Raw genomic sequence first — 23,867 nt, 5'->3', positions numbered from 1 at the left:
ATGCTGGAAATCTGAAATGAAAACAGAAAATGCTGGAAAAACTCAGCAGATCTAACAGCATCTGTGGAGAGAGAAACAGAGTTAACGTTTCGAGTCTGTATGACCTTTCTTCAGAGCTAAAGGGAAGTAGAAATGTGATCTACTACAATATGACTATGTCAGGATGCTGCTTGACTGTTCTGTGGGGCAGCTCTCCCAATTTTAGCACAAGCCCTCAGATGTTCGTAAGGAGGACTTGGCAGGGTTCACAGGACTGAGTTTTCTGATGTCATTTTCAGAGCTTACATCGATTCCCGGTGATCCGTCCGGTTTCATTCCTTTTTGCAGGGTTTGTAGCGGTTTGATACAATCGAATGGTTTGCTAGGCCATTTCAGAGGGCTTTAAGAGTCACCCACATTGCTGTGGGTCTGGAATCACATGTAGGACAGCAGATTCTTTCCCTAAAGGACATCAGTGAACCAGATGGGGTTTTATGACAATCAACACTGGTTTCATAGTCATCATTACTAGCTTTTTAATTCCAGTTCCACCAGCTGCCGTGGCGGGATTTGAACAGATGTCCCCAGAGCACTAGCCCGGGCCTCTGGATTACTAGTCCGGTGACATTACCACCATGCAACCGCCTCCCCTTCCATAAGCCATGGAAGATACATCATGTGGCAACAGTGTGCCTCCAGAGTCTGATGATGGAGCACATATCTTGCAAAAGCGTGCTTCAGTTATATAGTAGTTTGTGTCTCCTGCAGGCTGTCCTGGTTCCCCCCTTTCTCTTCTTCAAACTCCTCTTCCTCTTGTGGCTTCTGAGCTTGACCTTCTTGTAGAATTGCTTGAGGTAACAGCCAGTCAGTCATGATCGTCAGATTGTGGAGGATACAGCAAATTGCAACAAATCCTGCCTCTGTTTGGTACTGCAGGGCATGTCATGACTGATCAAGGCATGTAAACCTCTGTTTTAAGACCCCAACATTCTGCTCAATGATACTCTTGGTGGGTCTCATTGTACCTGTGCTCAGCTGGTGTCTGGGGAATTCGCAAGGGAATCATAAGTTATGGATGTTAAGGATCAAGCTGTTTGGCAATAAAGACTGAGACCAAGGCTGGCTTCTTCAAACAAAGTTTTACTTTTAGGACATGAAACTCTTGTCTCACCCATTATCCCTTTTATATTATTTTTTTAGAACACGACGCAGTCCCCCGCTACCACAAATTTTGCGGTCGGCATTTGGGAACATTGCAGGCATCAACACATCCGAAATGCAATGGGCTAGCCTCGTCCTGGGAGAACCACCTTCATGATCATGGTCTCTCCTCTGTTAGGTAAGTATATACAACCAAATGAGTACTTAGGTTGTTAACTAATAATTAGCAATTGAACTACTTTAACTGTTTCCTTCTCCAACAGATTCCCCTCTTCTTAAAAAGAAAGTAATCCTTAAGTTTATATAATCACAAAAAAAATATATATTTTTCATTCAATAAATTCACCTTATTCCCCTCCTTAAAAAATACATGTGAATAGATGTGTCCACACAAAAGGAGTATTCTTCCTTTTTTTCTTAAAGAAAAAGTCGTTCCTCTTTGAGGATCTCTAATAACTTCTTGGAATTTGCTCCTCTTTTGGTGAAGCAGCCAGATAATTGGAAGCTGCTATCAATCCATTTGACCTTGGTAATCTCCTTATTCTCAAGCATCTGTTTTAAGCTTGCAATGACAATTTGCAATCTCTTCTTATTAATGCACTTCATAGAGTGAACATTTTCCCACAGTGACTTATTATCTGTAAGATATTTGATAGGTACCGTTCCCGAATACCCTTTCCCATTTAAAATTTCTGTCAGTATCTTTGATATAAAGAATGCCATATCTACCGCCTCAACAAGGACAAGAGTCTCCGCTGCCAACGTACTTTTTACAACTCTTCGTATCTTTTTAGATTCCCATGTCAAATGGCATCATTTGCCTTTTTCCCCCATGAGAAATATTCTAAATCCTCCTGCACTTGAAAATCCATCACATAGATTTGCATAAGATGCATAACTAAACACAATCAGTTTCATTTTTCTAAGATCACCTAAATATGGGAATTTCAAAACTCACTGCCTCATTTATAATTTTGTCACTGTTTTGTTTGCCCAAATAATTCTTCAACCTTGGGATCATTCAATTTATTGCTCAATTCCAAAATATCAAAACTGACATCTGGCCTTTTTTGTTTGCCTAGCCAATCGAGTTGCCTAATTAGACTTCTGAGTTTCTCTTTTTCCCTTTCAGAAGCCACTGTATCTTTCAGGGAAGCCCTACCACGACTAATTGCAATGGGATTGATGTTCTCCAAGTAGGATTGCTGATGTAAAAGGATGTGTGATCTGCTCTGCCTGATTTCCAATCCAATGTACTTAAACGCACCAGAAGCCTGACTTCCAATCTTAGACTCCGTTCTGAGCCCATTAATGACAACCATTTCAAATTCGCTACTACCACCCCACAAAAGAATCATCTACATGCATCATAAAGCCTGCAAGATTCTCTCCATGGTGCCAATAAAACATTGCCGGGTCTGCTTCCAACTGAAGACAGCCCAACTTTAACAAAACTGATCTCACTGAAAAATACCAAACTCTGGAGGTGCCATTTAAGCCTGATACACATTTATTTTTTATTATTTAGCTTTCCGAGAGTCCCCTCCGCGTTTGGCGCCTCTTTCGGCGGACGGAAAAAAACTTCCCTTTGAAGTTGATGTCCCTGCAAAAAGACAGCTTTAATATCAATGGAATAACAGTCCCAGGCATTTGTAGCCAATAGAGCCAAGAAGATCTTCAGTATAACTTTTCCTGCCGTAGGTGAATCTACTTTTATATCCTGGTCACCCAATTTTTCTTCCAACCCTCGTGACACTAACCTGGCTTTAGCTTTATAAGTCCCATCAGGAAGCACCTTTTCCTTGCATATCCATCTATGAGACAGAGCTGGTTGTCCCCTATCTAGCACCTCTGTGTATAGCCCAAATTCTTTCCAACTATGTAGTCATTGTTTGGCATCCATTATTAACTTATCATCTAATTTGTTTGAAGTTACTAAGACTTCTCGATCACATGGACTTCTGCTCCTTGTAGCATTACCAGTCTACGCCATTTTCCTTGACCTTGTTAAGCTACATCCTCTATCCTGCCTTCTATCATGCTCCGGACTGTTTCTGTTTCATCTCCATCTCCCATTTATAGATGTTCTTTCAACAGTCCGCGATCTCTTGCTAGAGGCATGTTCACTCCCAGACCCACTGTCTGAACTGATGCTGTGTTTCCGTGCCTTCTATTTTTGTACTTCATGTTCCCAATCAATAGATCTAACCTCCTGTCCTTTATCTTATACATTTAACCAGTTTTTTATATTTTCCAGTGGCCTTCCCTGCTCTGCCTACAATCATTGTATTCTGCCACTGACTAGCCCCTTCTGGCAAGTATGCAACATTAGTGCCAACTTTTGGCAGTTGTCCTCTGGGACAAATCACCTCATCTTGTTTGTCTGAATTACTGTCTCGATCTTCAGATACCCTGTCAACTTCAGCTACCTGGTCCTCACAATCATGCAACATATGAGTATGAGAAGTACATGGTTCCTCGTCCCTTCCGACAACACTTTCCGAACCTGCAAATTTGTAGTCCGCACCAACTAACCTTGATGAGTGCACCCTAATAGTCTGGTTCCCATGTTGTAAAATGACTGATTTACCATCTTTACCTATAACCTTTCCCGGGCCTTTCCACTCGTTAAGTCCTTCTCTTTTATAGTATGCCATATCTCCCTGATTGAAAATAGTTTCCGATGGTCGTATTATGTCTTAGAGCTTGCCGAAATCTTTCTGAAACTTCGGCTTTAACAAACGCTCTTCTACGGCCTGTAGTGCATTTAAATACTCAGAAAAGGTAGAACTAATTGTAGTTCCCTCCAAAGCTGGGGGATGATTATTCAGGACTAAAGGAATTTTTGGGCTCTACCAAAAACCAACTGATATGGGCTATAGCTCCCAACCATCTGCAGTGAATTCTTGGCACGGTCAGCCCATGCTAGAGCTGATGTTAATTTACAGCTTGGTCTATTTCCTAATATTTTACCAAGCATCTCATCTATCACCTTTCACACACACTGTTACTAAAGGGACTTTCTGCTGCTGTATTCATAACTATTATATTCATGTTTTCACACATATCCCGAAAGTCATTGTTATCAAATTCCCCCTCAATTATCAGTGAGGAATTTCACTGGTGGCCCCAATCTGGTCCCTATCCACTTCTTCATTACCTGGTCCACAATTATTTTCTTTACTGTATATGATTGTCAACTGGATAATCCTTGTTGCCAAATCTACGAAATGTAAAATAAAAATGTTCTTTTCTTTATCCTACAACTTTAAATCCTTCGCCACAACTTCATTGAAACCTCTTGCTAAGGGCAAACTCATTATCGGCTGTGATGGTGTCCTTCGGTATTTCTTACACATATCACATCCATCGCTTATCTCCTCTCTAAGGTTAGTGTACTCTCCATCCCTTATTCTGCAACCCTTAGCAAAATTTTTAATCTTTGCGAAGAAGGGTGGGCAAGTTGCTGATGCAGTTTTAATAGTTTGCTTTTTGTCTTCTAAATTCCTATCCCCTGACGCTAATAACACTTCTTTAATCTCCTTAGTAGAAAAGTTAGGTTTTATTAAAGGAATAGTGTCCAGATTGTGTAAATTGTAAATCCCCAGGTTTTCCAAATACAATGGCCTTGTTATTTTCCATGATAAGCTTCAATTGCGCTTTCTTCATCGATGGTCTGCTCAACAGTAATGGTATTTCGCTGGGCACTACATGTGTGCTGACGAAATGATTGACTCCAACTATCTTACAGGGAATCACTACCCTTTTTAAAGATTTCAGGATATTATCATCTCCAAATCTAAAACTGGTGGAACTCTCAAATTCTTTAACCTTATTCCAGTCCTTGGTCATTTAAGGAGTCCAGGTAGCATTTTAACCAGTCTATTCCACAGACTGTAGATGTGCATCCACTATCTAGCGCCGCACAGTTGAAGGACTCTGCAACCAAGACATTCATCACCAGGGTGAAACTTCTTGTAACTAATACAATGCCCCCTTTTTGGTCAATATCTCCTGAGTCTTCTGTCTCACGTTTAATATTGACCATCTCATTATATCATTTAGGACAGTTCATTGCATAAGGGTATTTTGAATCACATCTAAAACATCAATTGACCACAACCTGGCGTTTCTGGGGTTCATTCTTTTGTTGTAATTCCCTAATTCTTTTCTCCTGCCATAATTGTCAAAGGTGTTTCTGTCCTCATTGTTTCTAGTTACAAATCTCCTTTCGTACTGACGTCTGCGTCCTGTTTCTAAACGATCTCACCATCCTGTTAACATTGTATCCTCTATTTTCTGTCTTACTGCCAAATGGCTCATTTGCGCCATGAATGCTGCTGGAAAGGAAGGTTTTCTGAGGAATTTTTTTAGATCTTCTGACATTTGTTCTAGTAGTGTGTCTTTCTGCAAATTTAACTCCTGTCAGAACTAGAAGCTGTCCATATTCGATACTCTGGCACAGTCTAGTAACTTAAATGCCAGCGCTGATTGGGGAATTTCTAGATGGAACCTCTGCAATCTTGCATACAGTCTACTGAATTCTGTTATGTAATCTTCTATGGAACTATCCTCCAACTTTCTAAATTTGTCAAAATCTGACCACACTTCGTAAGCACTTAATAAGTCATCCTTCTGGTTGATTTTATCCACAAAATCTAATAATGTTTCCAAACCATCATCTGTGTTCAAATGCTCAGGCTCCAACTCCAAAAATACTTTGCATCTTCTTTTGCTTTTGTATGGTAACGAAGGTGCCAATGCCAATCCTTGTTTTTTCTTCGGCAAGGACATAACCAGCGTCCACATAGTTACTTCATTCTTCCATTGCTCATAGGGTTCACTCTCAGAGAACATCAGTGGGTATTCAGCCCCTGAAACTTTACATTTTGATTTAGCCATTCTCCAAAGTTACTCTAAACCATTCTTCTCAAGGTTAACTCCAAATAAAGTCTTTTGCCAGAAGAAAGCTTAGTTTACAATCTTTTACTTACAAGCGGCAACCATCCTCTGTTACCACTGTTAAGGTCCAATAGCTGTTTGGCAAGGAAGACTGAGACCAAGACTGGCTTCTTCAAACAGACTTTTACTTTTAGTGCATAAAACTCTACCAAACCTACTTGTCTCACCTGTTATCCCTTTTATACAACCAAATGGGTACTTAAGTTGTTAACTAATAATTAGCAATTGAACTCCTTTGACTGTTTCCTTCCCCAATAGTGGCGTCAGAGGTTAACTGTCACCTAGTAGCCAGCTACTCTTAAGAACATAAGAAATAGGAGTAGGCCATTTGGCCCATCAAGCCTACCCCACTATTCAATAAGATCATGGCTGATCTGCCCCAGGCTTCAACTCCTTTTTCGTGCCAGCTCCTCATAGCCCACAACTCTCCAATGTTCAAAAACCAATCTACCTCTTCTTTAAATACATTCATCGATCTAGCCTCCACAACTTTCTGGGGTAGAGAATTCCAGTTATTCACTACCCTCTGAGAGAAGAAATTCCTTCGCATCTCAGTTTTAAATGAGTGTCCCCTTATTCTGTAACTATGTCCCCTAGTTCGAGATTCCCCCACCAGTGGAAACATCTTCTCAACATCTACCCTGTCAAGCCCCCTCAGAATCCTCACAATGCCAGTATATCCTTTCTTAAATATGGGGACCAAAACCGTACACAGTAGTCCAGGTGCAGCCTCACCAACACCCTGTACAGTTGTAACAAGACTTCCCTATTTTTAAACTCCAACCCCCTAGCATTACAAGCCAAAATTCCATTTGTCTTCTTAATTACTTGCTGCATCTGCATGCTAACCTTTTGAGTTTCATGCACAAGAACACCCAGATCCCTCTGTGCTGCACTTTTTTGGAGTCTCTCCCCATTTAAATAATAATCTGCCTTTTGATTCTTCCTACCAAAGTACATGACCTCACACTCCCCTATATTAAACTCCATCTGCCAAGTTTTTGCCCACTCACTCAACCTATCTATATCCCCTTGCAGATTCCTTATGTCCTCATCACAACATGCCCACCCACCTATTTTTGTATCATCAACAGATTTGGATACATTATACTCTGCACCCTCCTCCAGGTCATTAATATAGATAGAAAATAATTAAGGCTCCAGGACTGATCCTTGTGGCACTCCACTAGTTACATCTTTCCAACCTGAAAAAGAGCCATTAATCCCAACACTCTGTCTTCTATGTGTTAACCAATCCTCAATTCATGTTAAAAATACATTACCCCCAATATCATGAGCAATACCTTTTTTTGTGGCACCTTTTCGAATGCCTTCTGGAAATCCAAATACACTACATCTACTGGTTCTCCTTTATCAACTCTACTTGTTATATCCTCAAAGAGCTCTAGCAAATTTGCCAAACATGATTTCCCTTTCACAAAACCATATTGACTCTATTTGATTGTGTTAAGCTTTTCTAAATGTCCTGTTATTTCTTCCTTAATAATGGACTCTAGCATTTTCCCAACGACAGATGTTAGGCTGACTGGCCTATAGTTTCCTGCTTTTTGTCTCTCTCCCTTCTTGAACAGGGGCATCGCATTAGCGGTTTTCCAATTCGCTGGGACCCTCCCTGAATCCAGTGAGTTCTGGAATATTTCAACCAATGCCTCCACTATGTCTGCAGCCACTTCCCTTAAAACCCTTGGGTGCAGGTCATCAGGTCCTGGCAGCTTGTCTGACTTTGGTCCCATTAGTTTGTCGAATACATTGTCCCTCGTGATAGAGATTGTTACATGATCTTTCCTCCCATTAGCTCCTTGCTTATCTGATATATTTGGGATGTTTATAGTGCTCTTCAACTTTGAAGACCAATGCAAAATATTGGTTTAAATTATCTGCCATTTCCCTGTTCCCCGTTATCAATTCTCCAGTCGCATCCTCCAAGGGTCCCACGTTCACTTTAGCCACTGTCTTTTTACATTCCCGCAGAAGGTCTTGCTGTTTGTTTTTATATTTCTTATTTAAAAATTTACTTTCAAAATCAATATTCTTCCTCTTTATTAGCTTTTCAGTCAAGCGCTGCTGGTTCCTAAAAAATTCCCAATCCTCTGGCCTACCATTAGTTTTTGCTACTTTGTATGCCTTAGTTTTTGATTGGATATTCTCCTTGACCACCTTTATTAACCATGGATGGTTCATCCTTCTTATCAAGTCCTTCTTTTTGACTGAGTAAATTTTTGCTGAGCGTAATGAAATATCTGCTTAAATGTCTGCCACTGCTCATCCACTGATCTTCCCCTTAGTCTATTTTCTCAACCTGCTTTAGACAACTCTCTCTTCATAATGCTGTAATTACCCTAATTTTAAGTTAAGGACACTGGTTTGAGACCCAAGTTGCTCACCCTCAAACTGAATTTGAAATTCTACCATGTTGTGATCACTACCCCTTAGAGGATCCTTAACTACGATATCTCTTATTAATCCCTCCTGATTACACATTACTAGATCTAAAATAGCCTATTCCCGGGTAGGTTCTGCAACATATTGCTCTAACAAACAATCTCTGATGCACTCTACAAGTTCGTCTTCCATGTTACCCCTGCCAATCTGATTTGTCCAGTCAATATGTAGATTAAAATCACCCACGATAATTGTAGTGCCCTTCTTATACGCCTCCATTATTTACCGATTTATACTTTGTCCTACATTGAGGCAACTCTTCAGGGGTCTATAGGCGACTCCCACCCGTGACTTCTTCCCCTTGTTATTCCTTATTTCCACCCAAACCTGATTCCACATCATAATCTATTACACCTATATCATTACTCACCACCGCATTGATACCTTCCTTTATTAACAAAGCTACCGCACCTCCTTTTCCTTTTTGCCTATTTTTCTGGAATGTCAAATACCCTTGAATATTGAGTTCCCAGTCTTGGCCACCCTGACCACGTCTCTCTAATAGCTATGAAGTCATATCCATTTATTTCTATTTGTGCCATCAACTCATCTATCTTGTTACAATGCTGCGTGCATTCAGATAAATAGCCTTAAGCTTTGACTCTTTACCATTATTACTCATTCTAATTCTGTTGCACTCTTCTGCTTATATTTTGTGCCCCTTCCTGTCACACTTTGGTTATCGTTTGCCTCTTCACTACCCTGCACCTCTGCCCTCTCATTTCTTTTTGATGTTTTTAAACTTCACTTCAACTGAACGACCCCCCCCAACTAATTAGTTTAAACTCCTATCTACAACCCTAGTTACATGATTCGCCAGGACACTGGTCCCAGCATGATTCAAATGAAGCCTGTCTCAACAGAACAGCTCTCTTCTTCCTCAGTACTGGTGCCAGTGCCCAATGAATTGGAACCCATTTCTCCCACACCAATCTTTGAGCCACGCATATACCTCGCCAATGTTATTTACACCAATTTGCACTTTTTAAATCATTCTTGGGATGTGGAAATCACAGGCAAAGCTAGCATTTATTGCCCATCCCCAAGTGCCCTTGAGAAGGTGGTGGCAAGCTGCCTTCTTGAACCGTTGCAGTCCTTGTGGTTTAAGTACACCCACAATGTTGTTAGTGATTAAGTACTAGGATTTTTACCCAGCTACAGTGAAGGAATGAGGGCAATATAGACCAAGCGTTGGAGCGACTTGGAGGGGAGCTTGCAGGGGTAGTGTTTCCATGCCTCTGCTGCTCTTGCAGGTGGCAGAGGTCGCGGGTTTGGAAGGTGCTGTTGAAGGAGGCTCAGCGGGTTGCATTGGTGCATCTTGCTGGGCGCTGGTGGTGGAGGGAGTGAATGTTTAAATGACAGATCCCATGCCAATTAAAAGAGTTGCTTTGTCTTAGATGGTGTCGAGCAGCTCGAGCAATCCTGGAGCTGCACTCAACCAACAAGGGGCGGACATTCCATCAGGCTCCTCATTAGTGCCTTGTCGATGGTGGGACAGGCTTTGGAGAGTCAAGGAGTGAGTTACTCGCTACAGAATCCCCAGCCTTTGGCCTGATCTATAGCTACAGTATTTATATGGCTGATATAAAAGCAAAATACTGTGGATGCTAGAAATCTGAAACAAAACAAAAATTGCTAGAAAAACTCAGCAGGTCTGACCAGCCACATAATTAACAAAAACAAAAATTGCTGGAAAAATTCAGCAGGTCTGACAGCATCTGTGGAGAGGAAGTCAGAGTTAACGTTTCGAGTCCATATGACTCTTCATCAAGAGTCTTCAGTTCTGGGCAGGTGTTTCGAGCCCTGTCTTCAACACCTTTTCCAAGATGGTGTCTTGGGCTAAATGTGAGCTAAGATGATGTTCCAGCTTAAGACTGCACCTTGGTCACCTCTATAGCACCTAAAGTATTTGGCCAAAATGTCTCAAGATTCCCATTTTTCTTCTATGTTTCAGATATCCTAATAAAAATCTCACTCATGCATTGATTTTCTTCTTTATTGCACCCCAACATCCAATTCTTGGCTGTAGCTTCAATGCCACCTGTACAAGTACAAAAGTGACCTGGGTGTCAAGTGTCTGCCCAAACTATGCAAACGTTTGACAGTCTTCCCCTCAGATGCAGCATGCATCTTTAGTATGCTGTACTCGTCAATGCATAGCAAGAAAAATCAGTTCCTATGTTCTAAGATATTCACTGGCTTGCTGAATAGCTCAGATTTCTCATTTCCTTCTGTCAAAAACTTCCCTGTTGTTGTTCCTTTGCCTGCTCAATTTCCAACTCCGATTTCTCCTATCCAATCCTTACTCCCCTTCCATTGATTCTGCTAACAACTCGAATTAATGTCACAATGACAATGGAGGTATTGTAGATGGTGAAGCTATGCTGGCTGGTTGAGCCCAAATCAGTTACGCTTAGCCTTAATTTCTACTAAAATTTCCTAGATTACAAACTTCCTTGCAACGCTTCCTTTCTTGCTGTACAATGAGCTGAGAGCAGTCATAGTGAAGCTGGCAGCAACAATAGAGGAAATGACAAATGGCCTGCTGCACAGTCTGAGAAATTTCCATCTAAGATCCACTGTGAGCTCCTCTGTGAGCTACTTTCAGTATACTGGTGAACAAATCTGCATCAAGTTGTGTGCGTTATTTAGCTAAATTTATTTGAAATCTATTTGAATTCTAACTTATTTAAAACATCACTTATATGAATCTCACTCACTTTTCCAGAACTGCTTCATCCAATTCAGGGTCGCAGGGAATCGGAGCCTATCCTGACAGGCAATGGGCACTAGGCAGGGTACACCCAGGACAGGATGCCAGTCCATCACAGGGCACAAACTCACACAACACACAGACACAGACACACACACTAAGGGGCAATTTTATCTTAGCCAATCCACCTAACCAACTCATCTTTGGATGGTGGAAGGAAACCCATGTGGACATGGGGAGAACATGCAAACTGCACACAGACAGACACCGGAGGTCAGAATCGAACCCGGGTCCCTGGAGCTGTGAGGCACTCACATAAATCTGGCATGCACTAAAAAAGAAATTGAACCTCAGGTGAAAAAATGGCTACATCAACACAACACTGCTTTCAAACAATCGAACAGCTTGTCTTTTAAGGTTAGCTAATGATTTCTGACACATTACAACATAAACAATGCATTCATAAGGGCAGTAATTATAACAAAGATCACTAAATAAAACAATTTTGTCATAATGTTTTCAAATTCAATACAATTCTTTAATTGATTTTCCATTCATATAATGTATTAAATAATACAGCAAAGCCTCTATTATGAAAATAAATCACCACTATAATAGGGCTATTAATGTTGTAGAGCTTGCCAAGTTTGACTGCTCTGCTTTTGTCTAACATTTGAAGAATGTTACTGGTGAGAATGTAAAGCAGGAGATGAACACTAGGATGTCAGTATAGCCCGTTCTTCTGAAGTCACAATGCCAAAGTGAAAGTTTCTTTTCAAGATGTGCCTTTTGGATTTCCTGAGTATGTATTCTTTAGCATATGAAGACAGTGTAGAACATCAGCAGCCATAGGATTAAAGAATTTATGTAGGGTCTGGATGTAAGCAACTCTACCACTGCTAGGGATTGAATGGGCCATGGATTTGGGCATTTCCCTTCTCACTGGAAAGTGGTTCTGACAGCTGACAAAAGGCTTCAGACATTGCGCCATATACAATAAGGATTGTGACTGCACATGGTTTTACAATATTTCTGCACTAAACATTTACACTATGATTGGTCATACCTGAGCAGCTCAATAACTGTGCAAACTCCAACTCAAGGCAGATATATTATTTTTGTTCTCTAAAGCCTATTTTGTCAAGGACTCAGCACAAAATCTTTCTTTTTTAATAACTGGATTATGCATTTGTACTAGGATTCAAGCTGTGCCCCACATATTGCTATCAATTGTCTTAATTAAGTTTTTCTGTTTACTTTGGTTTAGATTTAGTAACACCCAACTGGTAAAGCTGAAAGAACTGACTGAGCAGAAATTTGCTTTTTCAACGTTTTAAAATGTAAATGTATATGGGTTTGAGAAATAAGTAACTGGTATTAATGATTTACTTTGTAAATCAGTATGTTACAGTTGCCTTTTCTTCTTTGAAATTTTAAAACTATATTCAGGCTTTTACATTTTGTCTTACTAATTACTGATCAACATAATAAATTAACATAGGTTTTTTGTCAACAGTTTCACCCAGCAAAGTACTCACCAGAATTTATTGCCGGACAAGGTTGACAAGGCTCTCCAAAGGCGTGATCAGTATTGGCACAGCAGCAGTGAGATTTGGTGAAGGCTCCTGGTAATGGCCGATCACACTGGCCTCTCTTGTATCCACCATAGCAGGTGCTTCTCATATGAGTATCTGTAGATCAAAATAAATATTAAAATGGTAATCATTTACTGTGGGTGAGGAAAGGTCATAAAACAAATCAAGATTTAGGAAAGCGAAACGGAGCAAGGCAAAAAAAATTATACTCAGCGATGAATGGTTAAATAGAGACATGAAAGATTATGGTTTTAAAGGCCTAGAGAGAAATTTAGGTTGTTAAGACATAAAGGAGACCTTCAAGCACTTAACAGAGGCAATGCAAAGAGCCATAGGAACTGAGATTCCAATGGCACTTGGGTGCCACCAACAGTGGGACAGGGCAGGTCTTCTGTTTTCAACTATGTCTTGGCGCTATGTTGTAAACTACAGAGTTAGATAGTTTGTATTCCAAACGTTATGTAGGCTCTGTAAATCTAATCTGAAATGTCCAAGAGCTATTGGGATGGTTGTGGTGCTGGTGGGAGGAGGGAATGGGGAAACATAGAAATTTGGTAGAGATGGGAAATAGGCCACAAAGATGAATGATTGTCATGTAGGTGAAGATTGAAAATAGATCAAAAATCTGCAAAAGTTGGAAATCAGGAAAACAAACATGTTGGAACCACTCAGTTGGTCAGTCTGCATCAGTGGAGGTAACAGTAAGTTAATATTTCAGGTGTAGACCCTTTGTCAGAAAAACTAGCTATTTAAAAATGCAATGGCAGCAGTGCAGCAAGCAGGCAATATCGGCAAGAAGAATAGCAGCTAGATCAAAGAAGCAAGTGGCAAATTTTGAGAGTCCAACCTAGATCTTTTCATAATAGGCATATGGTGCATGAAGAACAAATGGGGCCTAGGAGGCTGGAGAACTGCCAGTTCATAGGCAGTCTGTAGATTAAAGTGATTTTGCAATGAATGCCAGCACCTCGGAGTCCTTTGCAGTACAGGAAGAATTAAGGATCTCACTGTTACAGCCAAGCTAAGCAGTTTCTTTCCACTTGTAGTTCCTTTACATAACTTACATAAGAACGTAAGATATAGGTGTAGGAAAAGGTTATACGGCCTGCTGAGCCTACTCCACCATTGAGAATAATTATGGCTGATCCTGGGCTTCAACTCCACTGTTCCAACTGCTCCCCATATCGCTTGATTCCCTGAGACTAAAAATCTGCCTATCTCAGCCTTAAGTATATTCAATCATGACACATCCACAACCCTTGGGGGTAGAGAATTCCAAAGATTCAGAACCCTTTGAGTGAAGATATTTCTCCTGATCTTGTCCTAAATGATTGGAGCCTTATCTTGAAACTTTGTCCCCTTGTTCTAGATTCCCCAATGGGAACAATATCTCAATCCCCTTCAGAATCTTGAATGTTTCAATGAGGCCACCTCGTATTCCTCTAAACTCCAGAGAATCTAGACAAAATTTACTCAGGACCTCCCTCTCATCCCAGGAACCAAGCCAGTGAGTTTTCACTGCACCACCTCCAATGCAATTATATCCTTCCTTAAGTATAGAGACCAAAATTGCACACAGTATTCCAGGAGTGGTCTCACCAAAGCCCTGTACAATGTAGCAAGACTTCTTTTTCTTGTACTCCAATCCACCTTGTAATAAAGACCAACATGCCATTTGATTTCCTAATTGCTTGCTGCGCCTGCATGCTAACTTTGTGTTCTTTGTACCAGTACACCCAAGACTCTATGAACATCAACACTTACAATTTTCACACCTTTTGAACAATGTTCTGCTTTTCTATCCTTATGACCAAAGTGAACAACCTCTCACTTATCCACATTAAACTCCATCTTCCGCCTTGTTGCCCACTCAACCAGTATATATCTCTTTGCATTCTCTGTGTCCTCTTGACAGCTTGCATTCCCACTTAGCTTTGTATCATCAGCAAACTTAGATACATTAGCCTCTGAATCGTCATTTAAATCATTTATATAGGTTGTAAATAGCTGAGGCCCCTCCACTTATCCTTGCCACACTCCATTAGTTACAGCTTGCCAACTTGAAAATGCTCTATTCATCCCTACACTCTACTTCCAGTCCATTATCTATCCATGCAAATACATCACCCCCAACTCCCTGAGGCCTATCTGATAAGCAGTCCAGATCAAATTTTCTTTCACCTATGCCGCATTTAAAATTACCGTCTCCCAAATCTGAATAATATCTTATAAACCACAAGTTGCAATCCTAAAACATATTAATCTTTAAATTATGCAAGGTCAGTGACATAGCCATATTTTAAATTAACCTTACACAAAGGAACGGGTAAATGATTTTTAAAAAATCAACAACCTGTATCAATACTACTTTAGTCAGTTAACTTCTTGGAGAGAGTTTTATGTCATCTGCCACCATCACTGACTATGTTGCTCCTCTATCTCTAAGGAAGACTGCCTCACCAGATACTGTGACTAATGGAGTGCCGCAAGGATAAGTGCAGGGGCCTCAGCTATTTTCAATCTATATAAATGATTTAGATGAGGATTCAGATACTAATGTATCTAAGCACTTCACCCTTAGACAGAAAACTTCTAGAATTTCTTGCACCCTGATTTACTCCATCAGTAAACATTGGAGAACCTACTGGTTTCTCTTTAGCTAGCCCTTCTAGGATATTTTCTAGAAGGACACTGTACAACTGTACTGAGGCTGCAGGCTTGCTTTTCCATTTCCAACATTCTGCCTTTACATGTCCTCTTTTATGACAAGAATAACATATCTGACCCTTCAAATCAAACTTATGCTCTGGACTTTCTCTGTCATTAACCTCAGAAGTGCGGGTCTTTTCACTCTGGCATTCTTCCTCACCAGAGCCAGACTTCTTTTCACTATCAAATGCTTGATCTGTCTAGTTCTCCGCAAGTTTCCAAACTGGGACCTGTTACTAATATGCCTGTGAGTCAATTTGTTAATCATCCCCTATTTCTGCAGCATCTTTTATTTTACAAATTTTACATTCGTCTGGGTGGGACTTTATTCCCAAAGGACACAATTTTTAAATTCTTAAATGAGAATTAATTGTCTAAAGTTCTCAAAGTCTTCCTCAACCTTCATCCACCCATCAAACACCAATTGCTTCTCTCTAGAAAATTTATCGAAAGTCTGACTCTGTTTTCTTTTCAAATTTCTGCATGTAGGCTCCTGGTGCTAACTCATAGGCATTGAGAACAGCATTATTTACTCTGGCATTGTTACTTGATTGCTCTTCTGAAAGAGATGAGTATACCTTCAAAGCTTTTCCTATGAAAATACTCTGTAGGAGCACTGTCCATTTTTCTCAAATTACACAAAGTACATTTATACTCCTTCCTCACAAGCACCAGGCAAATATTCTTCGCTAAATCAAAAGTACAAGGTGTTGGCTCTGGGCCATCCTCAGTACTCCCTTCCAATGCACAAGCTTTAAACCATTTGTTTTCCAATTCTACTTCAAGTTTTTTCATTTCTCTCTCACTTCTTAGCTTTTTCCTCACTAATTTTTCTCTCACATTCCCTTTCTCTTTTGAATTCAAGTTTTTGCATTTCTCCCTCTCTCTCATTTGAATTTCATTCTCTCTTTTTCTAATTTTGACCTGAACAGTAACAGGCAAGTCCTTTCCTTCCTTAAGTTTCAAGTGCCAGTACTTCAATCTCCACTTTCCCATCTCCTGATTTCAATTCAACCCCTAATTCCTCTGCTACAGCCTTCAAATTAACTTTCATTAACTATTTTAAGGCACTAACAGGCAAATCATCTCTCTCCAAAAATGCCTGAGCAATAGAAGTAGACAAGTTGATTTCTCACTGTATATGGCAAAAGTAAATGTGAAATCTTGTTTGTTTAAGTTCTGGAAAACTCCAGCATATCTATTTTCCTGTTTTCAAGATCCTGGATGAGCCCCCAATTAGCTACGAGCCCTGTAGAGACTGATAGCTTGTTTAAAGTAAGAAATCCCCATGACACCAACAGAAATAAAACCTGTGGACAAGATTTTACTTTTTAAAACTTTTAAACCAACTAAACCAACTAAAATCAACATAGGTCAAACATTAATTAACAGATGAAAGATATTTCAAATAAAAATTTCACTTTAAATAGTCCATACAATAAAGATGCGCCTCCCATTGTTATAAGTACTCGCATTACTTCCTGCACAAACATGGCATCACATGCAATCTCATACGTTTTCCAACTCAGCTTCCATTATGTAGAATCTCTCACTTCCCAATTGTTTCAGCCCGAGTCACATTCACCAGCAGCTGTATTCCATCCAAAGTCCCTGCACACGGTTACAATGAACAAGACACATGTCTACATATCCTCTCTCACTTGAGTCTCCCAGAGACTCCCTTCTAAGATCCCTTTATATGGTCTGGCAACACTGAAACAGAGTGGGTCTTGTCCAGTGCACAATATCTTGCTCTTCTGATCTTAAGCTCTCTGTTCTTTTCAACTGTTAAAACACATAGTAACATAATCTCTGCTATATTTTCAGAGCTCTGCTTCAATACCTGGATCTATGCTGAAATACAGGTTCTGTGCTGAACTGCAGGTTCTCTGCTATATTGTCAAAGCTCTGCTTCAACATCTGGACCAATGCTGAAATACAGGTTCTGTGCTGAACTGCAGGCTCTGTTCTGAACAGTCTGCCGCAAGACAGACTGGATGTCAGGAAGGTATAATAATTTTCATAATGTTATTGGAATTTATTGTAAAGTAGATTAATAGTGGAGTCTGTGTTTGTGTGTGTCTGTGTGGAGGGGGCGAACTTAATTAAATTAAAGGCAGCTGTCTGAAAGCTTTGGTGTATCAGAAGATAAGCTAGGTTTGAAATGTTATATTGGTAAACATGGGGGACGTTCAGAATATATTGTGTAAAGGGAACACTTGCATTTTTAAATAAATCACTCAAAAGAGGGAGTGAAATGTTACACTTAACCAGGAGAAGTTAAGAAACAGTGTGTTTATTTTTCCCGAAGATTACCTGTAAAATTGGTACTAAGATAGATTTTATTATTAGAGAGGTAAAAGTCCAAAGACTTAGTGAAGCAATGGGAATTTGCATTCAAAGGAGGAAATATGTATAAAAGGTAGAGAAGGTTGTGTGTAAGGGAGGGAATTCTAAGATCTAACAAGTATGAAAAGCTTCCAGCATCTAAGCCTCAAGCTGCTGTCTATAAGGAACTGAAGCTGAGAAAAACTCACTTTGAATTTGACTGTTCAGGGTATTGTATGTTACTTTGCCTGGGTCTTTTAAAATCTGTGTGTTTCACTATTGCCTTAATGGAGGTGTAACTGGGGTTTAGATTAATTGGGGCATTTAGAAGTTATCATAGCAGTAACTTGTAGATCTATGTATGTGCTTAAAATCATCTCTTCTATTATTAAAGGTTTAATTTAGTTTTGTAAGAAACCTATAAGGCTTGGTGGTCTTCTTTTACTGAATTCAAAGCCTGCATCTCGAAATAGGTACAAATTGCAAAAATAGTTGTGGCAGCAGCTCCAAGTTTCCCTCTGGGATTTGGGCAGCTTGGCATTTACCATCAGCCTTCCATAACACTGGAATCCAACACCACCGCAATTAGCTTTCTATTTACCTTTTCCTTCGTAGCTTTCTTTCACAAAACTCCCCAGTTAGTTACCTTTGGTCCTAAAGGACACATCATATGAAAGAAAATACAGGCTTTTCCCAAAGCACACAGGTCATCATAACTAATAAATTTGTAGTATAGAACTTGAATATTGCTGAAAAGAGAAATATGTTGTTAAAGCTTTTCATCTTGTACTCATCAGGACAAATGCAAGAAAGCCAAATTTCAAATGATCACAACAATTTATATGACAGGAGAAAAGGGTGCTACTTGGTTGGCAAGTTGATTCTGATTGGTTGAGGCATTGCCATGGAGAAGACAAAAGGAACATATCTGTATGCATCCCCACCCCTTTCAAGATGTTACACACCCTTCCTTCCATGCTGTCTGCCTGACAGAAGATGCCATCCCCACCCAGTGCTCTGCGATCCTGCCTCACCCTAAAACCCCGAGACGTACCTTCTCAGTGCAGCCATGTTCCTCTAATTAATGCCTTTGAACACTCACCAGCTACTGCAGACTGAAAAGAGGTATAAAAAGCACTTTCTGCCATCCCCTCCACATTGAGTTCCCATCTGCATCAAATTCCCCAGTTAGCACTCATTCTTCATTATCTCCATTCTGTGCTCCCACTGTTTATATATGTGGTACTCTTTCATTTATTACATTTACAGTGTTGGAGACTCAGAGGTTAGCAAATGGAAAGTGGCTTCCAAAAGCTTTGGAACACCCTCTCTCAGGTCTGCAGGATCAAAATATTAGCAGCATGTCTTCCCTGCCAATTCTCAGTGGAAACTCAAATCTAGGATCCAATACAATTGGCATGCCTAGGACCTGCCTTTCTGCTACTACTCTCTGCCAATCCTAGAAAAGAATCATAGAATGGGGTTAAAGCATAGGTGGCGGCATTCGGCCCAACATGGAACTTGTATGCACCCACCCTTTCCCCATCTTACCGCAAATATTTTCTCCTCAGGTGCTTATCCAATTCCCTTTTTAAAGCCATAATTAAATCTTCCTCTGCCACAACCTGAGGTAGTGCATTTCAGATCCTAAACTGCCTAGAAAGAGCTTGCCCCCACCGTCATCATTGCTTCTTTTGCCATTCACCTAAGATCAGCATCCTCTGGTCCTCGATCCTTCTGTCAATGGGGACAGTTTCTCCCCATTTACCCTTTCTAGACGTCTTAATATCTTTACACATCTTTCAAAACTCCACTCAATTCTCTTGGAGTTTTCCCTCTTGACGCTGAGTGAATCTACATTAGGAGGCCAAAGCCTGAGGTGTGTGAGGTTACAAACATATGAAATCGGAGGAGTAGGCCATTCGGCCCCTTGAGCCTGCTCCATCATTCAATAAGATCATGGCTGAGCTGTTTGTGTTTCGAATTCCACATTCCTATCTACCCCCGATAACCTTTGATTCCCTTGCCTAACAAGAATCTATCTACCTCTGCCTTAAAAATATTCAATGACTCCGCTTCCAATGCCTTCTGAGGCAGAGAGTTCCAAAGTCGCATAACCCTCAGAGAGAAAGTTTCTCCTCATCTCTGTCCTAAAAGGGCAACCCCTAATTTTAAAACAGTGCCTCCTAGTCCTAGACTCACCCACAAGAGGAAACATCCTTTCCACGTCTACCTTGTCAAGACCATTCAGGATCTTATATACTTTAATCAAGTCACCCCTCACTCTTCTAAACTCCAGTGAAAAAAGGCCTAGCCTGTCCAACCTACCCCATAAGACAACCCACTCAATCCAGATGTCAATCTAGTAAACCTCCTCTGAACCACCTCCAATGCATTTACATCCTTCCTTAATAGGAAGGCCAAAACTGCACACAATATTTGAGATGTGGTCCCACCAATGCAATGGAAGCAGGGTTAAACATGATTTCCCTTTCATAAATCCATGCTGACTCTTCCTGATTACCTTGAGTTTTCTAAGTGCCCAGCTACAACATCTTTAATGATCGATTCTAACACCTTCCCCACGACAGACGTCAAGCTAACTGGCTTATAGTTCCCTGCTTTCTGCCTTGCTCCCTTCTTGAATACTTGCTACTTTCCATTCTGATGGAACTTTTCCAGAATCTAAAGGAATTTTGGAAAATTAACGCCAATGCATCTACTACCTCATCAGCCACCTCTTTTAAGACCCTAAGAAGAAGTCCATCTGGACCTGGAGACTTCTCAGCCCGCAGCTCCATCAGTTTGCCCTAGTGATTGTAATTTCACCAAGTTCCTCTCTCCCTTCCACCTCTTGATATACAGCTATTACTGGAATGTTTTTTGTATCCTCTGTAGTGAAAACAGAAGCAAAAAATTTGTTCATTTCATCCACCATTTCCTTATTATCTACTATTAACTCCCCATTCTCTCTCTCTAGAGGATCAATACTCACTTTACTTACTCTTCTTTTTTATACCTGTAGAAACTCTTGCTATCTGTTTTTACATTTCTAGCTAGCTTCCTCTCATACTCTAATTTCTTTCTCCTGATGAACCTTTTAGTCATTCTCTATTATTTATATTCTGACCAATATTCTGAGCTGTCATTCAACTTTATGCAGTTGTATGTTTTTTTCCTTATGTTTGATGCTTAAGTTTAAAATACTAGTCTTAGACCCACTCTTCTTCATTTCAAACTGGATATAAAATTCAATCATATTGTGGTTGCGGCTATCTAGGGTTGCCTTTACCCTGAGGTCATTAATTATTCCTGTCATATTACACAATAGCAAGTCCAATGCAACCTGCTCTCTGGTTGGTTCCAGAATGTGCTGCTTTAAGAAACATCTTGAAACCATTCTATGAAACTCCTCACCCAGGCTACAACTGCCAATCTGATTCTTCCAGTTTACATGTAAGTTAAAGTCACTTATGATCCCATCCTTTTATCACATGCACTGAATATTTCTTCTTGTATGCTTTGTCCTACATTGTGGTTACTGTTAGGGGGCCTGTACACCACACCCACTAGTGACTTCTTTCCTGTGTTATTGCTCATCTCCACCTGATCTCCTGAACCAAGGCCATCTCTAACTATTGTACAAATGCCATCCAGACCACTCCACTGGTCTGCACTGGAGTGCTGCTTTGGGCTGCAATAGAGTGCTTAAGTTGGAGTTTGGTGATTGAGGGAATTTATGGGTTAATTTCCATCTAAAGTCTAGTCTTTCTTTAATTTAGTAATTAACTAAAAATTGTTGTTTGGGTTGGAAGAAAGTGAGTTTTAGGCCAGCTTTAAAACAGGGTTTATACAGGCTCTGCTTGCAGCTATAACTAGTTAATTAGATAACTGGCTTAAACAGGAGTTCAGAGGCTAGATTCAGAGAGTATAAAAACAGGCCATCTTACAGTGCTGACTTTGCAGTGGAGTGCTGCTTTGGGCTGCAGTAGAGTGCTTAAGTTAGAGTTTGGTGACTGAGGGAATTTGGTGAGGAGGGAACGAGGTGATCCTTTGAGTACCATGAGTACGGTCGGGTAAGTATTTACTACTTTTATTGCTTATAGTTTTTAAGGTCTTATTTTGTGGTTCATCGTTTGTAAGGGCTATATTCAGTGACAATGAGGAGCAGGGAAGAAGGGCCCTAGAATAATTGATATTATTTGATATTAAGTATCTTCCAAAAGGTTTACTTTAATTGGGTAAGTCATGGCAGGAGAGCTCAAAGCTGTGGTGTGCACCTCCTGCTCTATGTGGGTAGCCGGGAAAATTTCCAGTGCCCGGGGCCAGCATGTGTGCGGGAAGTGTCTCCAGCTGCAGCTCCTGGAAGCCCGGGTTTCGGAGCTGGAGCGGCGGCTGGAGACACTGTGGAGCATCCGCGAGGTGCAGAGTATCGTGGATAGCACGTATAGAGAGGTGGTCACACCGCAGGCTAAGAGTCCACAGGCAGGAAGGGAATGGGTGACCACCAGGCAGAGCAAGAGGACTAGGCAGGCAGTGCAGGAATCTTTTGTGGCTATTCCCCTGCAAAACAGATATACTACTCTGGGTTCTGTTGAGGGGAATGGCCTCTCAGGGGAAAGCAGCAACAGCCAAATTCGTTGCACCACCATTGGCTCTGCTGCACAGGGGAGGAATAATAAGTGTGGGAATGCAATAGTTATAGGGGATTCAATTGTAAGAGGAATAGATAGGTGTTTCTGTGGCCGCAAACGAGACTCCAGGATGGTATGTTGCCTCCCTGGTGTTAGGGTCAAGGATGTCTCAGAGCGGCTACAGGACATTCTGAAGTGAGAGGGTGAACAGCCAGTAGTTGTCTTACACATTGGTACAAACGACATAGGTAAAAAAGGCATAAGGTCCTAAAAGCAGAATATAGGGAGTTAGGAAGTAAGTTGAAAAGCAGGACCTCAAAGGTAGTGATCTCAGGATTACTACCAGTGCCACGTGCTAGCCAGAGTAGAAATAGCAGGATATATCGGATGAATACGTGGCAGAAGTGATGGTGTGAGGGGGAGGGTTTCAGATTCCTGGGACATTGGGACCGGTTCTGGGGGAGGTGGGACCAGTACAAACTGGACGGGTTACACCTGGGCAGGACCGGGACTGATGTCCTAGGGGGAATATTTGCTAGAGTGGTTGGGGAGGGTTTATACTAAAATGGCAGAGGGATGGGAACCTATGCAAGGAGTCAGAGGAGGGAGAATCAAGGACAAGAACAAAAGACAGAAAAGGGAATATGACAAGTGATAGGCAGAGAAATCAAGGGCAAGAATCAAACAGGGCCTCAGTGAAAAATAGTGGGAACAGGACAAGTAATGTTAAAAAGACAAGCCTTAAGGCTTTGTGCCTTAACACGAGGAGCAGTCGCAATAAAGTGGATGAATTAACCGCGCAAATAGATGTAAATAGGTATGATATAGTCGAGATTACAGAGGCATGGCTGCAGGGTGACCAGGGATGGGAATTGAACATCTAGGGGTATTCAGTATTTAGGAAGGACAGACAAAAAGGAACAGAAAAGGTGGAGTTACAGTGCTGGTTAAAGAGGAAATTAACGCAATAATGAGGAAAGATATTAGCTCAGACGATGTGGAATCTGTATGGGTAGAGCTGAGAAACACCAAGGGGCAAAAAACATTAGTGCGAATTGTATATAGACCCCCAAACTGTAGTGGTGATGTTGGGAATGGCATTAAACAGGAAATTAGAGATGCATGCAATAAAGGAACATCTGTATTTATGGGTGACTTTAATCTGCATATAGATTGGGAAAATCAAATTAGTAAATGCCGTAGAGGAGGGATTCCTGAAGTGTATACAGGATGGTTTTCTGGACCAATACATTGAGGAACCAACTAGCGAACAGGCCATCCCAGACTGGGTATTGTGTAACGAGAAAGGAATAATTGGCAATC

The 23,867-nt window shown here is 40.8% G+C and overlaps 1 protein-coding gene and 1 pseudogene across 2 annotated transcripts in view; both read right to left on the bottom strand.

The window, feature by feature from the left end:
• Positions 1-23,867, bottom strand: part of LOC144670111 (fibrillin-1-like) — a 580,847-nt gene that overhangs the window by 263,970 nt on the left and 293,010 nt on the right. For both annotated transcript variants that reach the window (XM_078532542.1, XM_078532544.1), the window contains exon 16: positions 12,817-12,969. In XM_078532542.1, coding sequence (XP_078388668.1) covers positions 12,817-12,969 — 153 coding nt within the window. The remainder of the gene's footprint in view (positions 1-12,816; positions 12,970-23,867) is intronic.
• On the bottom strand, positions 1,176-1,326 carry LOC144670153 (U1 spliceosomal RNA; annotated as a pseudogene).

This window comes from Cetorhinus maximus, chromosome 30 (assembly GCF_964194155.1).
Source record: "Cetorhinus maximus chromosome 30, sCetMax3.hap1.1, whole genome shotgun sequence".
Taxonomy (NCBI): domain Eukaryota; kingdom Metazoa; phylum Chordata; class Chondrichthyes; order Lamniformes; family Cetorhinidae; genus Cetorhinus; species Cetorhinus maximus.
Note: the sequence above shows the minus strand (reverse complement) of the source record. Positions and strands in the feature narration are given on the sequence as shown.